Source organism: Lottia gigantea, assembly GCF_000327385.1.
Source record: "Lottia gigantea unplaced genomic scaffold LOTGIsca_66, whole genome shotgun sequence".
Classification (NCBI taxonomy): domain Eukaryota; kingdom Metazoa; phylum Mollusca; class Gastropoda; family Lottiidae; genus Lottia; species Lottia gigantea.
The window spans coordinates 1,562,993-1,589,110 of NW_008710245.1; the positions used below are offsets into that span (position 1 = coordinate 1,562,993).

A 26,118-nucleotide genomic window follows, 5' to 3' on the forward strand; every position below is an offset into this window, starting at 1 on the left:
TTAGTTATGTTTAAATTTAGGATTTCTATTTTATTTATTATTTAGGCCTTCATATATCGTTAATGTTGAATCTCGTTTTTATTTCTTCGTTTTTGATTTTTATCTTTTATGCCAGACTATAAATAGGTTGCAATTCTTGATGGAAACAATTCTGAAACCTGAAACCTGTAAACTTACACATTTTATCATGACTTTCACGACTGTTCTTTTTTTATTGGATTTTGGTGCTTCCTGGTTTGATGACGTCACAATTAAAAGCAGAATTGGACCTTGGTCAGCCAAATAATTATAGGGCTTGGTATCTTTAAGTTTATTGAATTGCCTTAAAAAATTAAGAAATATTATAATACAATGTTTGTTTTTTACCGGTGTTGGAATTATTTATAAGCCATGAAAATAGAAGTAGGAAATTTTTTTTTCTGTACAAAGCTACATTAGGTTATTTTGTTAAAGCTGAAAAATCATTTTTAAGCTAAATGTATTTTATAGATTAAATACAAGATAGAAACTTCACTTGAAAAGTCAGTAACATTAAAATATTGTTACATTTATTTATTGATCATGTTAAACTGTGTTTACATTAAATATAACACATCATCCTGTCATAATTATTCTTTTAAATTGTCATTGTTTAATTATTGTATATTAATATGCTTTTAATTGTTATTCTATTATCCGGTGCTGAAACTTCTAATAAAGAGAGAGAGAGCTTCGTTTAAATATTCCCTTTACCAAATAGAGCTTCCAGTTCTCTTCAGTAAATATTAATTATTAGAATAAACACAAAATTAAAACAGAGGATGTGATAATATCATTAATATTACTAAGGTGCTAACGTCTTCGATCATTCGGCATTCCTGGGAGGTTCCCGAAAAGCTGAATCTTTTGTAGAGCGGTAGAGGAATTTTCACGGTAGGCCGTTTGGTCTTGGATGTGAAGATTATTACACATATAGAACCATTTAGGATTTCAATTCAATTGAAAAGTAATTCAGATAGTAGATCGATCTTTATTCAGTTTGTAAAGAAACTATTAAGACTATGTATTGCTTTATAATGTCCAATAATATGTTTTTCTTTGTAGTTCCACAAACAATGCCAAATAAAAGAAGTCAGGGACACTTTTATAATTTGTTTTACCGTATTGTTTATAATTGTAACTCCATATAAAAAAAGCATGTTATGATCACAATGCTTTAAAATTTGCACAGCAAACTTAGCTATCAATCACTAAATAAAGCATTATTTTTCTCGTTTGTACTTGTGATACATTTTTCTGGGTTTGAACTATTGTCTATCAAAGTCCAAATATTAAAACGATGATTTACATGTAATATAACTTTGTGGTGTCAATCTGTTGAGCTGACAATATCGATACCCACTTGTCATATTCTTGATACCTTCTATAAGAATAGGTGCTCGAATTTATTATTTTTAAAATTTTAACAGAATGATGTTGATTATTCGAGTGGGGCTATATCTTTTCTTAAGATGAAGGAGGTTGTGTGCCAGTGTCCTTGAATACTGGAAATAATTGGAGAGCTGTCTTTCCAGCAATGATTTTCCACCAGTTTTACAATTTATAACGACCCAGAACCACGGTACCGATATTCTGGTACAATACCCCTCATTTGGATTTAATTGTGCGCATTATACTCAAAATAGTACAGTATATTTTCTGACCATACAGAAAATAATAAATGATAATGTTTTTATTAGACAATTCTTGGTACATGGTAATATACAAATAATAACTATAATAGAAATATCATAAATATTTTACATACACTTTACATGAACTTTTCATAAGAAAACAAACTAATCATATCTGAAAACATACTGAAATTTAGTGAAAACTAATAAAATAAATGCCAAGATATCTGAAAATTGCTATTAAATTGAATGATAACTAATGAAATAAACGAGCTATTGAAAACAGTGGTCTAAATTAGTGTAATGAATTACCAAATAATCAGCAATCAAAAGTTGATTCCGTTTAATGATCATACAAAAAAATGCTATGAAAATGAACAAATGCTATGAAAATGAACAAATGCTATGAAAATGAACAAATGCTATCAAAATGAATTTTATTTATAACTGACATTAACAAATGTTATCAAAATGAATTTTATTTATAGATGACATTAACAAATGTTATCAAAATCAATCTTTGTTTATATATTATATTAACAAATGTTATCAAAATGAATTTTGGTTTATATATCATATTAACAAATGTATCAAAATGAAGTCGTTTATAATTGACAAAATTTTATGAAAATGAATAACGCCCAGAGAAATGTTGTTGAAATTAATTTTGTTAATATATGACATTAACAAATGGTATCACTGAATTTTGTGAAGACAACATTAACAATTTTTATCTTTATCAAAATATATTGTGTTGATGATTATTTTTGCTCTGGTAGTTATCTATAGCCAAGATCAGACATCTCAGATGTTAGCAAAAATCTCCTGTTTGAATCCAGATTAAAAATAATTTATACAATAATTTCAAATATTATTTTTATTTATACTGTATCACCTATTAATTTCTTCAGAAAAACAAAATGATATATGGACAATTTATGAAGTCAACTAATTGAAATGAATATGTAAAAAAATAATGAAATATATTCAAACAATATACAAAATAATGAAAAAAAGTAAAAATATTTGTACATTTCATGTATTAATCTATAAATTATCTATAATTTGCTATCAACTTTAAATTTCTTGGCCATTTTCCCTGAATTAAATTCAGTTGTTCCATATTCTCAAGCATATTAATCATAACAACTATAATATTTTATATATGTATTTTGTTATAGGTGAAGGGACTATATATAGTTCATTATGCTTCATGAGATTCGTTAAATATTCTTGTATTTCTTTACTATGTGGCAGCTTAAAAATAACAAAGCTTTGTTAATGTTAAAGAACATTGTCTCATCAATGATGGTTTTTCCATTCTTGATAATAGAGTAATTCTTGTTTAACTTCATTAAAGATGGGTTTCAATGATTTTTAGTGTCAAATCAAGCAAACTATTCGATAATTGGTGTTTCTAATGAATTATCATATATTCTTGATCATATCATTATGTTCTTAAAGATGGGTTTCCTTATCTTCTAGTGTCACATTAAGCAAACTAATTTGATTAATTGGTATTTCTAATGACTTATCATATTTTCTTGTTGCATATAATCTTAACCAATCATAACTGTCCATGTATGTACAGTCTGGATAAACAAAAAAAATCTTTTTGACCTTTCTTGATCGGTCACTCTTTGGAATTCTGCTGGTAATTCACTTCTAACACTTTCAAACATCAACTGTTTTAGTCTAAGGCATGAAATTTGGGTGGGCAGAAAATCTGCACAAAAAACTTTGATTAATAATTCTAAATAACATCTTGCTCAAAATGTTTCTAAATTGCTGCCAAATAACTGAGTTGAGTCAAAGTCATCAAGATTAATACTTCTTTTGATTACCATTGATATTTACAAGAATAACTCTTACTCATAATTGTGGAGTAACGTAACATTTTGTTTCTAGCTGCCTAATTCACTCTGGCCACTACATAATTGCAGGATGTCTTTTAATCCTTTCAGGAATCTTTATTCTTACATTTTGTATGATTCAGAGGCTGGGTTCTAAAGACGCGAATCTTTTCAGTATCAGGCATAATAGAACAAAGTGTTTCAGTCAATTCCTGAATGGAGACGCTATTGCTGTCGAATCGTCCTGGTTGAAATTTTAAACTGTCCACTATTTTGGATGGTGAACTTGAATCATTAGTAAGGACTATACCCCATTCTAAATACAACAGTTTACATAATTTAGATATACTGTTTAAAGTGTTGGTATTAAGTTGTGCTAAACTAGAGTCTTCATCTCTTCCCTGAAATATACAGTTTAAAATAACCATCCACTCACAATTTGATTGGATTGTACACCAGAGAACACAGCTAATCAGAGTCCTCTGATAGAAAGACTGTGAACATGGCTTAGTGTTTACAGACTTTTTGTTGAGGTCTCTGATTGGCTTATTTGCTAGTGTACAATGCAATAAAATCGCTGCATTTTGAATACAAGAAAGCAAGCTATGATTCAAGGTACAGAGAAGTTGGTAATAGCTAAAAGTCTCAGTATTTGATGGCGAAAGTGTAAATCAGACAGATTTTTCTGATACAAGATCAAGGTTGCTTATTTGAACTTTGACTAATTGATGCTAATCAAACCAAGAATAAAAACACCATTGACTAGGGCTGGGCGATATACTGGTATCACGATAAAATCGCCTGATTAAAAAAATACTGAAATATCATGATATATGGTAATTATCATGATATATCGTAAAATTTTTGTCCAGATAAGATCACCTACACAATTTTAACAAGTAACTTAAGAAAGATATGTTTTTTTCATGATATTCAAGACTGGGATGTTTTTAGATATAATTATTGTTTTATGTTACATTTAAAATTTCTAGATCATAATTTTCTTTCAAAAACCAGTAAAAAACAAACTTAAAACATATCGCGATAGATACCCATATCGTGATAAATTAATACTTAATATTGTGATATCAACTTGAACCAATATCGTCCAGCCCTACCATTGACTGGCATTCCTTACATTTGGTCAATAAACGATGTCTTTCTTATGTCAGGCTTACTATAATTGTGCATTGTAAGAAAACACTGAAGAAAATATAAGACACATACCTCAATATAAGGCCAGATAACAAATCGGTATAATTTTTGAAGATGATGCATTCTTTCAGCAAGGTTATTAGGTACTATAAACATGACTAGTTCTAGTTCTTCTAAACTATAATAATAATGAAATATAGAAATAGGCTTAATTGAAAATACCATATTATACATAGTTGGTTTCAATGGCTTCACTACTCAAAATCTTGTTCCTGAGCACATTAATATTGATCAAAAATTGATCCTGGTTGGATGTATATGATGCAATACCCCAAAAAGAAAAATCCTCTGATTTGGTGCCATGTATAAGCACAACAGAAGCTGGCATGTTTTATGTGTTTTTGATGCAAGTGTATTACAAGATGTGTAAAAGTCATTGAATTCTTACCTCTGTAATTTAGATAATGAATCAGCTAATGTTGTATTATCAAAATCTCCACCACATTCTAATCTTAATCTTTTTAAACTGACCAATTGACCTAATGATTCATATGCCTAGAAAATATAACAAGATTATATATATACAATATCACTGGCAGAGCTGTATTACCCATTATATATAAAAGACATTCTTCGAGAAAATAAAGCATCACTTGCTCACTTCGTAATTTTCTATGCTAAATGTAACGATATTAGAACAGGACTGCGGAAGAAAACTTGTTAGATTACAATGGGGATGAAAAGTATAAGAATTTTTTTTTATGTCTCTTAAGCTTCATTTTGTGCACAATCAAAACCCAAACGACATTCTTACAGAAGCTCATAATATGCTCACTGGACCATCTGGTTCCCCAGTAAAATCAAACAAAAGAGAAAAACTTTTACCTTTTTCCATGGTGAACAATCACCTATTTCTAATGTAGTAAGGTTCTTTAACTCACTAAGAAAGGTAAAATCGCTATCTTCAAATGACCTTAAAGAGGTTAGAGACTGAAAAATAAACCACAGACACCCAAAGTTGAAAATAAAGATCTGTTTTAAAACTATAAACATCCTATTGGTTGTCCAATATGAAGCAGTGGGCAATGGTGCAATTTTTGAAGATATTCATCATTTTCATATTAATTAGCATAGACAGACATGGAATTTTACGACTTGTGTTTTGGCTCATGACAACCAGAAATGCCATGCCATTCATTGGGATGGGACAATAAACCGAGGCCCCTTGTGCTACAGGCTGTGTACGTTAAAGATTCTTAGACAGTTGGAAATCGAAAAAGAGGAGGCTAATGCTGCTGTCCTGGCATAATTTCCCTCATTGCACCCTGCATGGCGTTGCCTGTCTTCATTTACCTACATGGTGCAGAAAAGTAGGACCTAAAACTCCATTCATTTCATTTCACTATTCAATAAATGAAAATTTGCAAAGAGTGACATAAGCTTCATCTTTAATCAAAAAAAAATATCGAAACAAGTACATACCAATATTTTAAGTTGTTTTAACTGTGTTAAATTTGATAAAGAACCACTAATGGAAGTATTTGGTAAAACAAGTCCACCTAAACCACGTAATCGTAATTCCTGTAAATATTCTAATTTACTCAGCTTACCAATATCTATCTTTGTTGGCGTGTTCCTGAAATACAGAATTAGATCATCATGCAATCAGCAAGCTGAAATGATCCAGAAGGCTTGAAAGGATGTACTTATTTGCTTTACAGCTCAATTTCAGCTAATTGTGTCATTTTTCAGAAGTTAAGTTCTGACATACAGTACTCCTACATTTCAATACAATTTTTCAAGTGTGTCTGTAACGTCTGCATTTCAGAAGTGGATAGCCTGAAAGTGAAGTACCAGTAGTTTCAACTTTGATTAGTATTTGTGGATTGCAAAAGAACCAGATGCCAGATTTTTTAATTTGAAAAGGGACATGTAAAGTGAACCATACAGCTCCTTTCAACACTTTCTAATCTGTATTCTTACCACATTTGTTCTGTATTACTATCAGAGATGAATTCAGCTGAGAAAACTTGTAAACTCTGTAACTTCTCACAAACAGAATGTAAAACTGTGGCTGGCACCAGACCAAAAGTTATTTCTTGTAGAGCAACAAGATTATATAAATTAGCCATCAATTGATGCCAGGTTCTGTTTCTGTCATCATAATGATGTAAACCTTTTAAACTCTGAAATATAAATATTTTCATAGTATGTAAAATGTCATATGATGACTTTTTTTGACTTTAAATTTTAAACAGTGACCACAAGCCACTTTTAACTTATTTTCAGTATATCAAGGGTTAAACCAGATTCAAAACGGTCCAAGATCTTTTGGATATAAAGCTACACACCAATTTGCATAAAAATCTGACAAAACTATGGCCTCTATCCTCTTCCAAGCTAATTATAGACCAACAAACAGACAAGGGAGATGGCAATACCATATATAAAAGTAACATAGGTTTATTTACCAGTCTTTGTACACCAACTTTACGTATAAATTTACAAGCTATTTTCCAGTCTGGGATCTTGATATCTTTTAGTCGTATAACTCGCCACTGAAATGATACAGAAGCATCAACCTAGATAATTTTTCTCTTTATAAAATTTCATGACTTTGATCATTACTGACTCACTGTCATAGTTTTTACTTTGAACATGCTGTTGAGTCTTGAGAGCACAAGTTGACATCAGTGTCAAAATAATGGAATTCTTACAAATAATAAATTCTTACCAAAGATAAATGCTGTGATATATTGTGCCAGGTTTTACAAACTTGACCAACACTGAAAAATGATGATAAAAATATGAATCACTTGGCCTATGAAATCATAAGAAATATACTGACCATTCACAGCAAAATACTGAATGATACTGAACATTTACAGTGAAAGACTGAATGATACTGACCATTTACAGCAAAATACTGACATTCACAGCAAAATACTGAATGATACTGAACATTTACAGTGAAAGACTGAATGATACTGACCATTTACAGCAAAATACTGACCATTTACAGCAAAATAATGAATGATACTGAACATTTACATTAAAATACTGAACGATACTGAACATTTACAGCAAAATACTGAATGATACTGAACATTTACAGTGAAAGACTGAATGATACTGACCATTTACAGCAAAATACTGAAAGATACTGACCATTTACAGCAAAATAATGAATGATACTGAACATTTACATTAAAATACTGAACGATACTGAACATTTACAGCAAATTACTGAATGATACTGAACATTTACAGTGAAAGACTGAATGATACTGACCATTTACAGCAAAATACTGAAAGATACTGACCATTTACAGCAAAATAATGAATGATACTGAACATTTACATTAAAATACTGAACGATACTGAACATTTACAGCAAAATACTGAATGATACTGAACATTTACAGTGAAAGACTGAATGATACTGACCATTTACAGCAAAATACTGAATGATACTGACTATTTACAGCAAAATACAGAATACCAGTACTGAAGATTTATAGTAAAATACTGAACAACAATAAAATCATTTAGATCAGTTCAACACAAGATTTTATAAGTTGAGAAAGTAAACTGAAAGTAAAATCTCTTACCGTAATAAATCGCGAGTAGAAAGATATCTAAATATTAATAACATACAATCATAACCACCATATAAACTCTTAATATAACAACTAGCAGGATTAATCCCTTCCACACACTTCCTTTTATTACTTAGTTTCATTTTATTAACACTGACTTCACTAGATATATCATTAACACTATTTTTATTATCACCAGAAACACTTGTCACAGTATTAACACTATTTGCACTACCATTCACACTATTTGCACTACCATTAACGCTAACACTTGCACTATCACTTGAAGAAGTGTCTGAAACTGGCTTAAACCCTTCCACACCTCCACTATTGTTCGAAACAGTCACGTTCAATTTCGTTTGAGGGTCTGTAGGTAGACCAAATGTATTTGGGGGCAACACAACTTTAAGTCCTTCCTTTGAATTTATCACACAGTTGGGAGGCACTACTATATGTACATTGTTGATCTTTAAAGCTAAAGGTTGGTTGAGATTCAAGCGTTTGGTCACTGCTGTGGGTAACGTTAATAACTGAGCATTCACTGGCGTCTCCTTTGATGGTTTCTGCACAATGACTGGAGTTTGTGGGGTGAGGCCTAGTTGAGGCTTTGGAGGAGAAATAACACCGTGCGGCGCTATTGTTCTCATAGGAATAGTTCCTGGAGCTGCTATTAACTTAGGAGGCACCAAAGATATGCCAGGAGAAGGTTTTAACAATGGTAATGTACTTCTAGGTATCATGGAAGAAGTGGCCATTTTTAATGGTGGAAGGGGGGGAATTTCTAACGGTAAAATAGAATTACCGGTACTTTGAGTCATTTGGGGTGATTTACTATCTAAATAGGTGCGTAATGTGGAATTCATAGTTTGACTAAGTTTAGGAGTGGGCGGTTTCGGAAATACCATGGTATATGATGTTGTTTTATTGGAAGCAACTGGTATACTGTTGCAGGTACCATTGGGAAGCAATCTGCATCTCTGAAGGAAATAAAAAAAAACATTCATTACCTTTTTTTTATCAGAAAATATTTATTTTCTAAGCTGCATGTTGGGCTTGGTAAAATAATTGAAATAACCGAATATCATGGCTAAGATTTTAATCATCATTATCGATCATAAAATTTGATAATCGATGATCAAACATCTCACAGAACTTTTATCACAGTAAAGTAATAGGACCTGACAGAAGAAAAAATACCTTCTAGAAACTTACATGACATTTAAAATTAGCTGATGTCACATCACTTTCAGCATTGACACATTTAGGATGAAATAAACACATACATTGACTACAGGTCAACTCTGGGGGCTGACCCTCTAGTCCAGGACAGTTAATAGTACATAGTTGACCTTCAGATCTTTCTAGATGGGCACTGGAATATAACATATGAAAAAAAAAGTTTAGGTACTCGCCCTAATTTCTGTTGATAACTGGGCTTCAGACAACTAACACTGGCTCTCTTAAAAGGGCAGATGCGCCATTTTGGGGGTTGATTTGAGACGTGGAAATATGTAAATAGTCTTCAGAATTACGAGAAATATCTCAAACTAGGATTATTATGAACTATTTCTATAAAGGTCTTTTCTATATATCTTAAATTGACGAGTCATCATTGTAACATTCAAATGCGAATAATTCTGGACACACATGGATTTGAAGACCCAACAGTGAGCTGTGAACACTATTACTGATTGGCTTAGCTAAAAATTTACCATTTCTGAGACTAAAGGAATGATTGGTCAAAAAGAATGGCTAATCCATTCCTTTTGGATATTTATTTCATAAGATGGCCTCAGTGAAATAAATAATAAAGATATCAGAATAAGTCAACTCAAATCTCAATATCAAAGATATTTTGAGAAGATAATTCTAGAAATGATATTTTCCAGAGTATTTTGTGATACAAAATTAGGTAGGCTTCACGATGACCCACAAAATTGAAATGAAATGAATGGAATTTTATGTTCGCATATTGAGCCCAAATGAATCAACAACCCTACCCTAAGGTTATTGACAGTACTTACGGTAATGTAACAGCTGTTTTTGGTTGAAGACTTGGTGGTCGTGGAGTGGTACTCTTTCTAGCTGTCGCCTTCTTTTTAACAGGTGGAGCTGGGGTAGTAACGTCATCGAGAGAACGCTTTCTACTAGCTGCTGCTTCAATAGCCATATTCAAATATGGCGTCATACTAAACTCATCCTCATCTCTTTCAATAACCACTTCTGGTTCTGGTATAGATGATTTAGTCTTATTAGGTTTAAGTGTTGGTTTTGGACTCATTTTATTTCCTTTGCCAGGACGTCCTCTCTTTATTGGACTGACACTAGCTGGACTGTCATAACTTCTTCGTGACTTTCCAGCTGATCTCACTATCTCGAATGGTTCTCTATAAATAGGTTTTCTCATGAAACAGAAACATGTAGCTGGCAACTTGACTGATGAAGATTTATTTACTACAAAAAAATTTTCATTCATTTGGAAATGTAAGGTTGTAAGGTCATGAAGGTTGTGGGTCATGACAAAAAAAACATAAATTCTGTATATCATTTACCACTGCTTGCGAATGTCAAGCAAATATTCAAATGAATGTCTGCATCATAGAACTTTTCAATATGTTTCTTGGTAATAAGCCAGTTTAGAACTATAACGTGCTAGTGCTAATTCCATACGCGGTAAGCAATGTTAATTTGATATGGCAGTCTATGGAAAAGGATTTCATACAAGGGTTTATGACATTTGCAATCGTTAAACTCATGATATTTGCCGTGGACTGAGAAAACTTGCTAAATGATAAACGGGCAATCCCTTTTTATTATATATTTTTCCATCTCTGGCCATAGACTGCCATGTTAAATTTAAAACTATAAGAGATTAAGACTTACAATAATCATTTATCTGTATCATTGACCTCTGAAATGATAATTTTTTTAGATATCACCAAATAGATACAATTTCCTGTAGAAAATATGACAAAGGTTTTGAAACCTTTTGAACACAAGATCCCTCAACTAATTGAAATATAGATAAATATATTTTTAAGAGTTTTTGATTCAGTTTTTAATTTATCTGATTAAAGAGGGATTCTGTTGTATAGTATGACACCAAGTAGGTCCACTGAATATTCTCGTATTTTGAGAATTTAAATTTCATGTTCGTTTTAAGAGATAGAATACCTTTAAACATACTTTCAAACCTGTAGACCAATTTGAAGGAAAGCAAAGTAACCTCATTCAAACCAGTAATTCAAATTCAATTATGGCAGTGTCTCAAGAAAAGACAACTCGTCTTTTAAACTTTCAAACACAGATAATTCTGGACACACTTGGTGAGCTGTGAACACTATTACTGATTGGCTTAACTAAAAAAAAATCCTGTTTCTGAGACTAAGATATGATTGGTTAAAAGAATGGCACATCTCTTCCTTTAACACCACAACATTTTGCATCTGCATAAAATTGTTTACAATAGCAACTAAAGTTAAAACTCACCAATTTTCTTCCCTCTGGTGTAAAATAATAAATATCAACTGGTTTACTCTTCTTTCTACCACTAGCTGAATATTTCTCAAATACATTTCTTTGCACAACTTCTCTTTTCCAACCTATTCCATAAAAAAGATTGATATTACCAAATAAAACACAAAAATGCCCACTGACAGTTTTGTTTACATTTAGATTTTTAATAGAAAGCAAGCATGAAATATTTCACCCTAGTATTACATTTATTGTAGTACCGGTTCTGTAGCAAAACATTAGAATACAGTTTGATCAAATCAGAATTCTTAAAGGAACAAATGCAGCATTTCCAGGAGTAAATCAGATAGTTAAAATCAACTTGGCACATCAATCCAAATGGCTCCATGTCAAACTTTAAACTTTTTTTTCAATGCTATCATTTTGTTCTCTCTCATAAATAAAATAACATAATGTAACTGAATATTGCGACTTGAATTACATTTTGGAGCAAGCGTCAACTCACAAGCACGCTAAACTTCAGCACCCAAGCATCAATAAAAATATTAAAGAAAACATACCTTCTTTAAAGGGGCGGAGTAACAAGTTCATATCAAGATCTTTTGTGTATTCAGAAACTGCAAGATAAATAAAGAAAGTCATGAAATTCCTGTAGTATCGCTAAGTATCAAAAAAAAAAAATGATTCCAGCCGCTCGATCTGAATAATTTTTTTCACATTAAAGCATGTCTGGTAAAGACAATTTTCAGAAACCTTCAAACAATTGTAATTAAGATCTCTTGAACAAAAAAAAAAACCAAACCAATAATTACTGTTACTCATAAGAGATTCTAGACCATCTTCTTCATCACCATGGACACTAGAGTTATTATTGTTGGTATTCTGGGAACTGTCAATCTGAGAACTTTCAGCTTGTGAGCTGTCAATCTGAGAGCTTTCTGCCTGAGATGATTTTCCACCCCCTTCATCCTCAGCTACAGCACCACTATTAGTTTTATCACAACTATTATCATCAACATCCATAATTAACCCTGTTTCATCCCCAGAATCATCTTTAGCTTCATCACCATCTTTGACGTCACTTGACTCAAGTGTCTTGGTTTCATCAGTTTCCATTTCTTGGTCGCTTTGGACAGCAGAGTTTTGATTCTGATCCACAACTTTCTGTTTGGCTGTCAGGTTATCGCTGAAAATTTCACTGTCTTCCGACATCTCATCTGCGTCTTTTTCTAATTTAACTTTTGCACCAAAATAATTATGATCTGTATCTGGTGGACCGTCTACCGAATTTTTCACATCTGAACTTTCTGGACCAGCATAACTGTGATCCATTTCAGATATGAACGATTAAACAGGTCATCACCTGAAATATAAAAGTGTGACGTAATATAAGCATGTTGCTAGGGTTAATTCCGTACATACGATAAAACACATCACATCTGTGGACATCCACATCCATTTCTGCCCAGATTTGAATTTAATAATTTCATACTTGTAACATCATGTTTCACTACAGGTCACATGACTCGTCTATTTATAGCACGACATGATTTCTACTACAGCGCCCTCTACTGGCCAAGATATCTCTTTGTTCAATGACTGACTCTGCTTTTCACGCAATGATTTGCTCTTTGCGACATCGCAAGGTCATATGGGTGTGATCAATATTTAATTTTACATCATGAAACTGTCAAGCTCGTATCGCAATTTTCCAACACCTGTTTAACGAAGCCTTGAAAGCAGCCTACTTATGACCTACCTAGTGAAGTGGTAAAAGTGCAAAACTACACTCAGCTTGTAATTGTATCAAATTTGTTAGGGTTCATATCTCTCTCAAACAATTTAAACACAGTAAGATCACATAGATATGGATTGACAAATGAATGCATCTAACCTTAAGTAAAATCATAACCCTTTCCTAGTTAGGCTAGTTGTAGTAATTTGTCCATAAAAAATCAAAACATTTTTGTAAACCAGTCCCAGTTGAGTTAAGATTGATAAAACCTGCACTAGGCCTAGTAGTGGGTAGTACAAAAATGACTCAGATAAATAAAATACATTCGCAGCACAAACCTCAAATTTGTTAGTATGAGAAGGTTGTTTTGATGTTATTAAGAGCTGGTTTAGAAAACATTCAACACACGGTATACCGCGCCATTGATTTCATACCGGAAGTTGATCTACTTACTTGGATGAGCTAAATTTAGATTTAGCCTACTTTTCTTTTCTTTTTTAAATTATGAATTTGTTGTATGCAAATAATGATGTGCGTTTTTAATCTCAAACTAATATATCATATAATTATTTTGCTATTTAGAACTATTAACACATAATACTTTGTCACATGACTGTCAAAATGGCAGCTTCCATTGTAAATTATTTTTGGGAATGACTAAACACCACAAAACTCGAACATCGATAAAAACGCAAAATACAACATTTGATTGCGTAAAACTCTCATTTGATAGAATCAATTAACGTGAATAAGACATTCAAATTTTATATGTTTGACTCACAGTTTTGTAGATTGTTCTATTAAAAATAGGCCCATTGTTTGGGGTTTTTTTGGGGGGTAAAATATGGTTTCTGTGAAGACATAGTCACACCCAAAATGGTTGCGAACAAACTTTAAATTTAAATTAAAGTCTATTGTGCCTTTATGCTAGTGAGATCAAAACTTGTGCTTCAGATATATTAACTTTGATCTTACCTTTGCCCTCGTGTCTGAAATTTAGAGGTTGACAGTGTGTCTGATACTTGATTTGCCACTTTAAAGGTATCATTAATAAGCCACATTTTACCCATCCCATGCTTAAATTGTTAAATGCCAATGCCACTTGTGGCATGTGTAGATAGTTTTGAATTAGTCTACCATTTTAATTCTTATGTTTTTCAGTAGGAAAAAGATTGAAAGATGTTGGCAAAAAGTGGCTTGACAAGAAAACTGATTAGAGAAGGGAAGTGCTGTTTTTCACTTTACTGCTCTCCGTATGCCTCTAGATCTAGTACTGAAAATATTTATTTTATGAAAAATTTGAAGCGATTTAAGGGATATCATTATGTGCATGATCCAGATGTAGCTGGTAAGTTATAACATTACTTTTATTAACAGGATCCTCTTTGCAGGTTTGGTGCTGAAATGTGCTAGTACTAGCCTGAAATTCCAGAGTTCAATCCAGGCATGGGTCCAGATAATACCTTCAAATTTTTCAATTTGTGTTCACCTTGTCATTGATAAAGGTAGAGGTGCTGACATGGAAGAAGTGCCTAGTCATTCAGATGTGATGATACACTGTGGTGCAGTGTTTCAATGTCAGCCCTAACTACCTACTTATTGGGTAATAGATTACTAAATTAAATAAGTACTGTTATTTCTTATTTCAGCTCAGATAGCAAGTACCATCAAAAAAGAAAGTGACAATGTTGATACCATGCTAGAAGTAAATCCTGGTAAGTTCATCAGATGAAATGGAGTTTTACATCCAAAGCCATTTGAAAATTCACCACACTTCAGTCTTCTACCCTGCACAACTTTATTTCAAATCTGCACAACTTATCTCTAATCGGCACAACAATCATTTTCTTTTTATTGAAGGTATTGGTGTGATGTCTGCAGAATTAGCCAAGTTGTACAACAAATTAATTTTGGTAGAAAACAAGCAAGTCTATTTATCCACATTACAGGTATGTTTTCTTTCTTTTCCTCCCAATTCTAATCTTGATTCCTGTGCCGGTCCTTCCGAGAATTGTCCAGATGTTGACTTCACCCATTAATACTCAAATAGAAATGAATTTTAAATTATACATCATTCAGCCAACCAAACTAAAAAACAAAAAATGAAAAATCATAATTACATTTTTCAGTGGATTTATAAATCTGGGAGCGCTTTACTCTGCTCCTATAAAAGAGCAAATTGAGGGTCTGGTTAATCATGCCCCTGGGTAGGATTTAAAACAAGATTTGACAGTGTGAATTTTGACATAGTTACATAGTGGGACTGGGAGGACATGGGTTGTGTTACCCTTAGAATTTTTATTTTATCTATCAGTGTTATCATTTTGAGGACAGATTTTTCTAATTATCTAGTTGTTTTATTGTAGGGGCAAAAAATAGTGGCCTTGTGTACTAGAAGTTATGTATGTTAAAGATCCCCTTAAGTGTTCGAACTAAAACAAAGAAATATTGTAATTCCACAGTCCTGGCTAAATTTCCCTCATTGCATACTGTAGGGCTTTGCCAAAGTAGGAGCAGAAAAGATTGATTTAATTACCCATTTCAAATTTTATTTCAGAAGTTGCAAGAGACCTACAAGAATATTGAATTTGCAGAAAACAAAACTGATTATTTTTTATTTGAATCACCGAGAAGTTTCTTGTATTTAAGACCACCAGATGTTTTGAATTTGGTACCAAAAGCTCAAAGTTCTGCAGGTAGCTCATGTTATATACTTACTAACAACTAGTAAAGGGAAACAGTACACTATATGATGTGGTACAATAGAATTTAGGAACTGCATCTGATACCTTGATAGCCATCTTTGTTGTATTACTGTGACAATAATACCTTGTGCCTGTATTACTGTGACAATAATACCTTGTGCCTGTATTACTGTGACAATAATACATTGTCCCTGTATTACTGTGACCATAATACCTTGTGCCTGTATTACTGTGACAATAATAGCTTGTCCCTGTATTACTGTGACCATAATACCTTGTGCCTGTATTACTGTGACAATAATACCTTGTCCCTGTATTACTGTGACAATAATACCTTGTGCCTGTATTACTGTGACCAAAATACCTTGTGCCTGTATTACTGTGACAATAATACCTTGTGCCTGTATAACTGTGACAATAATACCTTGTGCCTGTATAACTGTGACAATAATAGCTTGTCCCTGTATTACTGTGACCAAAATACCTTGTGCCTGTATTACTGTGACAATAATACCTTGTGCCTGTATTACTGTGACAATAATAGCTTGTCCCTGTATTACTGTGACAATAATACCTTGTCGCTGTATTACTGTGACAATAAGATATTGATGACGTCCTTAATCGCAAAATGCTATAATTATGTAGTGTAAAATATATATATTGTCTTTACTCACAGCAACTGATGAATATATATTCTTATTGATCAAGTTTGAGACTTTAAATTTTATGTCCATTCCAAGAGGTAGTATTCCTTCAAGATCAACCTTAAGTTTAGCATTCAAATTCTCCAAATCTTATGTTAGGATCTTATTTTCAGATATTGCAGCAAATATTTTTTTCATCGTTCCTCCACATCTTGACCGATTGTTTGCTAAAACCATAACCCATTCTGCCATGGCAATGGAAGGAATATTTAGCCACGGAAGATTAAATTGGTTTGCCATGGTTCCTGACAGATTTCTCAGGGTATGTGGCCAAGTTAATATTAAAGGGATTCTAAATGCAATTCTACTAAAACTAAGTGTTTTATGTCATCACTATTGCAAAATATTCTTTATCACATAAGGTCTTCGCAATTAGTGACATCATCAGACAATTAGTTTTAGTGGAATTGCAAGAACCAATGTTGGATTGAAAATTTGGAATAGTACAAATCGATGATATCAGTGTCCCCAATACACATGAAAAATTTAGAAAACCTCTTTACAATCATTTTAAGCATTTATCTCAGTCAATGATGGAATGGTACAAATCGATGATATCAGTGACCCTGATACACATGAAAAATTTAGAAAACCTCTTTACAATCATTTTAAGCATTTATCTCAGTCAATGATGGAATGGTACAAATCGATGATATCAGTGACCCTGATACACATAAAAAATTTAGAAAACCTCTTTACAATCATTTTAAGCATTTATCTCAGTCAATGATGGAATGGTACAAATCGATGATATCAGTGACCCTGATACACATAAAAAATTTAGAAAACCTCTTTACAATCATTTTAAGCATTTATCTCAGTCAATGATGGAATGGTACAAATCGATGATATCAGTGACCCTGATACACATAAAAAATTTAGAAAACCTCTTTACAATCATTTTAAGCATTTATCTCAGTCAATAATGGAATGGTACAAATCGATGATATCAGTGACCCTGATACACATAAAAAATTTAGAAAACCTCTTTACAATCACTTTAAGCATTTATCTCAGTCAATGATGGAATGGTACAAATCGATGATATCAGTGACCCTGATACACATAAAAAATTTAGAAAACCTCTTTACAATCATTTTAAGCATTTATCTCAGTCAATGATGGAATGGTACAAATCGATGATATCAGTGACCCTGATACACATAAAAAATTTAGAAAACCTCTTTACAATCACTTTAAGCATTTATCTCAGTCAATGATGGAAGGCAACACTATGCATTGTGAAATGTTGGAAATTTTGAACAGCAGTATTATCCTACTGACTTGCTCGACTGCCAGTTGATATTAGTATTTTCCTGTAATATTGTTATTAATTATAACTTACTTAATTAGTATCATGAGAGACATCATTGGTAAGATAACCTTTAGTCCACAACTAGTACTTTATCAATTGCTGCCAAATTTTATGGAATTCGAATCAAAATCTAGATTGATTAGAGTAACAATCTGCTGATTGTCAAATGTCAGTAATACACTGAAACTTAATCAGAACCTAATCCACTTTTTCATCCAATCAGCATTGGCTGTATATTGAGTAATTAAGAATTTCTGAATCACATGACATTTTGACTGACAGATAGCTCACTTCCACCGCCCATTTCTTTACCACAATAATTTTACTTAAGATCTAATCTAATTATTACTTGTGAAGATTGCATATCATAAAAGAAAAGACTTTCTGGTTCTGGTTTTAATATTTATAGATATGATTATTTGTATGTTTTCAGAGACTGAATTTTAAAAAGAGTACTTATTCTCTAAAACTGAAATTTGAAATAGAATTATTTATGGAGTTGAAGACATTAATGGAGGTTAATAGATTTTGATTTTTATATACCCAGATTGAAAGCCCTGTGTTGTCATTACCCCCAGGGCCTAGCAGTCAGTTAACTTTTCTTGTGAGCCCCAAAGAGTGTACTAATAGATGAAACTTGGATGATATCTTGGACAAGTTCAAATTTGATGATTTTTTGATGAACAGCCTGTGAGTTATTACCCCTTAATTTGAGCACAACGAGACTGTTTTAAAGGGATAGTTTAACCAAGCGTACCTTAGTTTCAGAAACAGGAATTTTTAGCTATGCCAATCAGTAATAGTGTTCACACCTCACCATTGAAATTTGAGCCTTCAAATCAATGTGTGTCCAGAATTATTCGTGTTTGAAAGTTAAAATGACAACTCGTCTTTTTTGAGACTCTGCCATTTATAGATAAGGCATATACACATATGTATATAGAAAATGAAATTCCTAGTTTAAGGTATTTTTGAAAGAATTATGTACAGTTTTAGTACTTCTGAAGAGTATTTACATTTATTCAAGACTCAATCAATATCATGTCTATATAGATGTCTCAGAAACTAGCCTTACATTACAGCGGGTGACTTTTAGAAGCACTTGTCATCTTGACATTAGAATTTTCTTACCTCGAGGATGATTCAAACCCACAGCACCTAATTACTTAGCAGACAACAATCCAACTCACTACAGACTGAGAAAAAATTACAAAAAGACATTTTTCCAACTCTGTGTAACAGACCAGTTTGTTTAATTAGATATTATGTTTTAATCTTTTATAGTTAGAGTTTGATTCTGTTTATCCAAAATTTTCCAAGACATCATCATCATCAGTAAGAATATGTTATATTTCTCCTAGATTTTCAAATATATTCTTCAGTCTAATTAGAATTCGACCAAACTTTTGATCAGTTTTTTTTATTAGCTTTTATTTTTAATATAGCCATTTCAGTTAGAGTCTAACATCTGCCCTCTTGAAGGTTCATCAAGTTAACCTTTTGACCTGACCTGAAAAACACTGCTACAAGAGGGTTGAAATTTGACTGGTTAAAGCAGACATCATTGAGTTAGGTCAAAAGGTTAATTTGACAAGAGGGCTGTGGTTAGATTCCAACTGAAGTGGCTATATCAACAGAAAAAAACCAATAAAAAACAAAACAAAAATTTGGTCTAATTTTAATTAGACTGATGAATTATCTTCATTGGTAGCAGCAAATGAACAATTCATATAAGAAAGTATATCAATTATAAATGAAGAAGTAATTTATTTTAAAAAGTGGTATCAGGTGTCTAGAAGAGTAAGCATACCCTTCCTGGCACCAAACCTGTCATATTTGCTCATTATTACACACAAAAAGGGAAGTAAAAAAAAAAGTGCTAATGTTGACTGAAATAATGAGAAAGATGGTTTATTCAAGGTTACATGACTTATATACTAACCGAAATGAGAACCCACAACCTCCATCTCTTGATGTAACCAAACAAATTATATCATTCCAATGCACTAAACGAAAAATGCAAATCTACAGTGTAGTTTAACTAATGATCTATTTTAGTCAGCTTTCTCAATAAGGTTCAGTCTATCTGATCCCCAAAGCTTTTCTACCTCCTAACTCAATCTTCAAACCGAAGAATACTTGAATTTTTTATTAGAAATATCAATTAATCAAACAATATGCACGATTTTTCATTCTGATAAGTGATACAAATATTTGACAGAAGAGTTACATCAATTGCATAGCAAATATGGAGACAGCTTTAATGAAACATGTCACTTTTCTTAAAATACCCTTTTTTGATTATATTTTCAGGGAGATAAGACATATTTAATCAAATTAACACCAAAACCAAACTCCGATCAAATTCTGAGTTCTCAAGATATAGAAGTTTACCGTCTCTTTGCCAAACAGATGTTACGCAACCCCGATAAACGAATAATTCCACGCATGGAGTAAGTTATTATTTATTAAGGTTATTTTGAACCAATCAAAACTTGTCATGTAGAATCCGTTTTGTCACAGCCAACAAAAAGACTGTAAACAATTTGGCTGCTCATGTATTCCGAAGCTGTGTATGATTGGCTGTAATCGCTAGCGGACAATCCAATCCAATAGTTGCATTCACAAATTTTTGTGATATCAGAAAGGTGACTATCACAGACAAGGAAGTACGTATTCCTAATAGCTGAAAGTGAAGATGTTATGTTGTCAATTGATAGACAGTTATCTCTTACTTGCAAGACATTGCACAGTAAATGTGTCCAGGCTTTTTATTCAATATCTCTAGGTTTAATATATGTGTGGTAAATTTGTTATTGCAGGGAATTTTTTCCTAACTGTGGAATATATTTGATAAATGCCGGTTTTGATATGATGCAGAGATTTCAGGATTTAAAGGCAGAAGAGTTTCTAAATCTGTACAAGGTATTTATTTTGTTTTATGACATAGAAATGTACAATATAGCTAGGAAGACACACAAACCATTTCATTACATAACCTCTACATTACATCAAAATTTCAGTGCACAAGTACAGTGGTTCATAGTGCGCTGCCAAAGTTTTGAGAATTGTTGTTTTCGAGTTTTAAGTTAAATTTTAAGATTTTTCTTAAAGAATTCCATAGTTTTGGATAATTGAAGTCAAATTAGCAGTGAGGTAAGGTGATGCATAATGGAACTGTTTTAAGGAATCGTCTGGGACACTGAGTGTTCACTGGTCCAGATTTAGTTGATCCAAATAATGATTACATTTTTTTACCTTATTCATGTGTCGGCCATATTGAATCCAGAACGAGGCTTATAATGCAAACAAACAAAGGTAACAGCATGTCACTGCAGTAAAATCACTACCTTGATGTCTTTAAAGCCTCCTTCTCCAGTCCTAGTAACTCAAAACTTATCATATTTGACATCATTGAAATCGGAGTTGGTTAAGCTTTTTAATGATACTTTCAGATAAAGTTTACCATCACACATTTCTGAGAAATACCAGTTTTGAGCCCATTTTCTCGCTGTTGATTTGGGTGTTCAGCGACGTCAATAGTTGCCAACTTATTAATGGATGACATAATTTGCGTTATGAACCTCGCTTTCAGTGTAGGATGAAAACTTTATTATAATTTAAACAAATATTTCTTATTTTTGACTACCCTGTTACTACTCCTATTTGAAATAATATTTTTCAGTCTTTACCAAATTTACCAGATTATCAGTACTCATTATGGAAACAATTTTTGATATCAGAGGGTTTTAGTTAAGATGAAAAGAACACAAGGATTGACTCTCAATGAACCAGTTGGTATTAAGAATGAAGAAGTTATTTAAAAAGAAACTCCTATGTAAAGGTTCAAGAATGATAAGATTCAATTGGAAGTGTGTACTTCTTAAAGAGTGCATTCTTGATAATGATAACAGTGAACCAGTCTATGTACTTCTTAAAGAGTGCATTCTTGATAATGATAACAGTGAACCAGTCTATGTACTTCTTAAAGAGTGCATTCTTGATAATGATAACAGTGAACCAGTCTATGTACTTCTTAAAGAGTGCATTCTTGATAATGATAACAGTGAACCAGTCTATGTACTTTTTAAAGAGTGCATCCTTGATTAATGATAACAGTCAGAACCAGTCTATGTACTTCTTAAAGAGTGCATCCTTGAATAATAATGACAGTGAATCAGTGTGTGTACTTCTTAAAGAGTGCATCCTTGATTAATGAAAATAGTGAACTAGTCTATGTACTTCTTAATGGTGCATCCTCGATTAATGACAATAGTGAACCAGTTTGTGTACTTAGAGAGAGAAATCCTTGAATAATGATAACAGTGAACAAGTCTATGTAATTCTTAAAGAGTGCATCCTTGATTAATGACAGTGAACCAGTTTGTGTACTTCAAACTGGTTAAATACTGAGTGATACTGAATTGTAGTTAAATAACTGTTTTTTTTTATGAGTTATCATTCTTGTTATTCTATTGTTGAAAACACAACATCTCATGTTCCAAATGCTATTTTGACAAAGAGTCCCAACCAGAAAGGCACATGGCCTTATCATGTTATGTGATCATTTCATGTAGGTTATATATGCAACCCAATCATGTACAGGACACATGGCTGAAAACCCAACAACCCAGTGGTAGCGTATGCCTCCCGAGACTGGGGGTACAAATAACATGGCAGATTGACTCAATGGGGGAAGAACTCAAAATGCGGCAACTCTATGGAGGCGTCTTGTTGCAAAAATGCATAAAAATCCTATTTTTTAAATTTGTTAAAGTGGGGTTACAACTGGGGGTGCAAACCATTTTTCTAGGGCGGCCTATATTCCCACTGGCCCAATCAAACTACAACAGTGGCATAGGATCTTGTGCATTAGAAAATTCATGGACTCAGCAAGGTAACTTACAAGGGATCAACTGATAAGTTGTATCAAATACTATATTCAAATTGGGTTAAATATATTTTATTTATATACAAAAAATCTAAAAGGTAAAATATATTTACATCACAATCATTGCCTTTAAGAACATCTTAGAACCTAACCCACTTTTCATCCAATCAGAATTGGCTAAATTTTCTATAAGGTGGCTAGCTTAATTGCTAAAGGTGCTCTCAAACCTCAGTGATTACCAGTTGTGTATGGTTGCGAATAATGAAAGTGGCCATAAGTTCCGAACACAACTCAAAACTCAGTAGCATGAAAGTTGCGTTTGACACTAATGACAGCTATTCTCATTCGCAACCATACGCAACTGGTGATTGTATGGGGCAAAGGTCACTTAAAAATTCACAATCACATGACGGTTGTGTGTGTTAAGTTCTAAGAAAGTTAGGCTGTCTTACATATAATATTATAGGACATATTTAACCACATCCATCGTCTTATTCTTTGTTCTTTAAAGTGCCATTGTGCACAGTGAGGTAAATAAAAAATTATTATGCTTTAAGTTAAAACATTTGAGGCATGAAAGCCAGCGTATAAAATTGTCATTATACTCGGTCATCTCAAAGCTCTTAGAAAGAGGCACCTCAGAATATTGTGGACCAGAAGTAACCAGAATAAACTATTAATTTTAAACAGAATAAACTATTAATTTTAAACAGAATAAACTATTTAGTAACCAGAATAAACTATTAATTTTAAACAGAATAAACTAGTAATTTTAAACAGAATAAACTATTTAGTAACCAGAATAAACTATTAATTTTAAACAGAATAAATTATTAATTTTAAACAGAATAAACTAGTAATTTTAAACAGAATAAACTATTTAGTAACCAGAATAAACTATTAATTTTAAACAGAATAAACTAGTAATTTTAAACAGAATAAACTATTTAGTAACCAGAATAAACTATTAATTTTAAACAGAATAAACTAGTAATTTTAAACAGAATAAACTATTTAGTAACCAGAATAAACTATTAATTTTAAACAGAATAAACTATTTAGTAACCAGAATAAACTATTAATTTTAAACAGAATAAACTATTTAATAACCAGCATAAACTATTAAGTAACTAGAATAACCTATTAAGTAACCAGGAAAACATAAAAAGTAACCGGGATAAATCATTAGTGCTTCTATATTGAAACATCATGCTACATAATATATATATACATGGTCGAGGCTACACCAATTCGATCCTTTTAATGGAATCATTATAGCAAATGGACATTCTAAAAAATTAAATATATTGGAACAAAAAACCATTTTTTTAAGGAAAACATAAAAGTCTCAAATTTGGCTAATAATAGTATATATTCATAAATGGACTTGCCTGGTATCATAACTATACAACAGAATGCCTTTATGAATATAGCCATGTTAAAAAATTAAAATTTTGGTGATCCCAAGATGTATTCTTTAAGCAGGAGTGAAAAGCTTTGCTTCTTCATAGAAAATATCTATCAAATTTTACATTTTACCTATGAAAACTTGTTAAAATTGAAAAAAAAAAAAACAGATGTTCAAATCAAAAATTTATACAGGAAAAGAAAAAATCAAATGGGTGCAGCCTTGTAAACTCATCATGAGTTACATTCTTGTATTCCGTTACTGAAATAGGTAATAAACACTGGATTCTTACAGAGAATGTAAAGAGGGAACTTTTTATGAGCATCAATTGGCACCATTCTAATTTTCAATCTGATGACATCACTATGTAAAATCATATGCATATCAATACTATCAGTGTTCTCAATATGCATAAAAAGTTTAGAAATCCTCATTGCAATCCCTTTAAGAATCTAGCTTCGCGTTTAAGTAATGTTAAAATACTGATGCATTTAAAAAGAGTACATGAATTTCATAATGGAGATGAGCATTAAATATTTCATATAAATCATAATTAATGTTTTGCCAAAATTTGTAGTTTCTTATTTTCTATAAGAATGTCTTATTTAAGCAACAGTCTGTTATAGTTGCTAAGTGCTATGAATTCAGAAATCCCATGAAAACATGTTGGTTTCACAATGTCCTTAGTCAGAATCTCGATCATAAACATATTTTTTCATTTCAGTTTTTCATGTTGAATTTTTGGATAACTTCTATTGTCAAAAATTTCTTTATCATTTTAACCAGATTATTTGTGAAATTTTGATTAATTAATTTTTGTCAGATAGCAATTATATTTTTGTATGATTTATATGAAATATTTGGAATTCAAAAGATAATATAATATTCTATCCAAGTCTAAAGATAGTAAAAATCTAAAGATAATATAATATTCTATCCAAGTCTAAAGATAGTAAAAATCTAAAGATAATATTATAACATTCTATCCAAGTCTAAAGATAGTAAAAATCTAAAGATAATATTATAACATTCTATCCAAGTCTAAAGATAGTAAAAATCTAAAGATAATATTATAACATTCTATCCAAGTCTAAAGATAGTAAAAATCTAAAGATAATATTATAATATTCTATCCAAGTCTAAAGATAGTAAAAATCTAAAGATAATATTATAATATTCAATTTATCAATTATAAAATCATAAACATGCATTATTTTTTAATATTATGTTTATATGTGAAGATTTATATTAACATTATGTTAATACTATAATCATGAATTTGCATAATGTATGCAATTGTCACATAAATGAATAATGAGTGAAATCATTAATCTGTAAATGGAGGCATTTAAAAAAATTTAAATTATGAAGTGCCATTTGTCTAATTTAGGGAATTCATCTATGGGTGTAATTGATAATGATGGAAATTTCCAGAATGATAATGCATTATTGAATAATAATTATTTAAAAATTATAAATGAATTGCCATTTCTCTATTTTAGAAAATTTATTCATGGGTGTAATTGATAATGATGGAAATTTGCCGAATGATAATGCATTATTGAATAATAATTATTTTAAAATCGTAAATGAATTGCCATTTCTCTATGTTAGAAAATTTATTCAT

The 26,118-nt window shown here is 31.6% G+C and overlaps 2 protein-coding genes across 2 annotated transcripts; one reads left to right on the forward strand and one right to left on the reverse strand.

The window, feature by feature from the left end:
- Nucleotides 1-3,612: 3,612 nt before the first annotated feature.
- LOTGIDRAFT_167437 (hypothetical protein) lies at nt 3,613-13,065 on the reverse strand (the record flags this gene model as incomplete). The annotated part of the gene is made up of 15 exons (XM_009064915.1): nt 3,613-3,906; nt 4,733-4,838; nt 5,109-5,215; nt 5,546-5,650; nt 6,143-6,296; nt 6,644-6,846; nt 7,132-7,218; nt 7,395-7,446; nt 8,272-9,236; nt 9,472-9,631; nt 10,284-10,713; nt 11,143-11,170; nt 11,749-11,861; nt 12,294-12,350; nt 12,546-13,065. The coding sequence occupies 15 exons, from the start codon at nt 13,063-13,065 to the stop codon at nt 3,613-3,615; spliced, it is 3,381 nt and encodes a 1,126-aa protein (XP_009063163.1).
- A 1,582-nt stretch (nt 13,066-14,647) lies between these two features.
- Nucleotides 14,648-22,642, forward strand: LOTGIDRAFT_235557 (hypothetical protein; the record flags this gene model as incomplete). The annotated part of the gene is made up of 11 exons (XM_009064916.1): nt 14,648-14,816; nt 15,118-15,183; nt 15,329-15,417; nt 16,026-16,164; nt 16,991-17,139; nt 18,626-18,709; nt 19,477-19,527; nt 20,506-20,645; nt 21,015-21,117; nt 21,878-22,068; nt 22,120-22,642. 10 exons carry the CDS (start codon nt 14,648-14,650, stop codon nt 21,947-21,949), a joined length of 1,062 nt encoding a protein of 353 aa, XP_009063164.1. The 3' UTR covers nt 21,950-22,068; nt 22,120-22,642.
- Nucleotides 22,643-26,118: the final 3,476 nt, after the last annotated feature.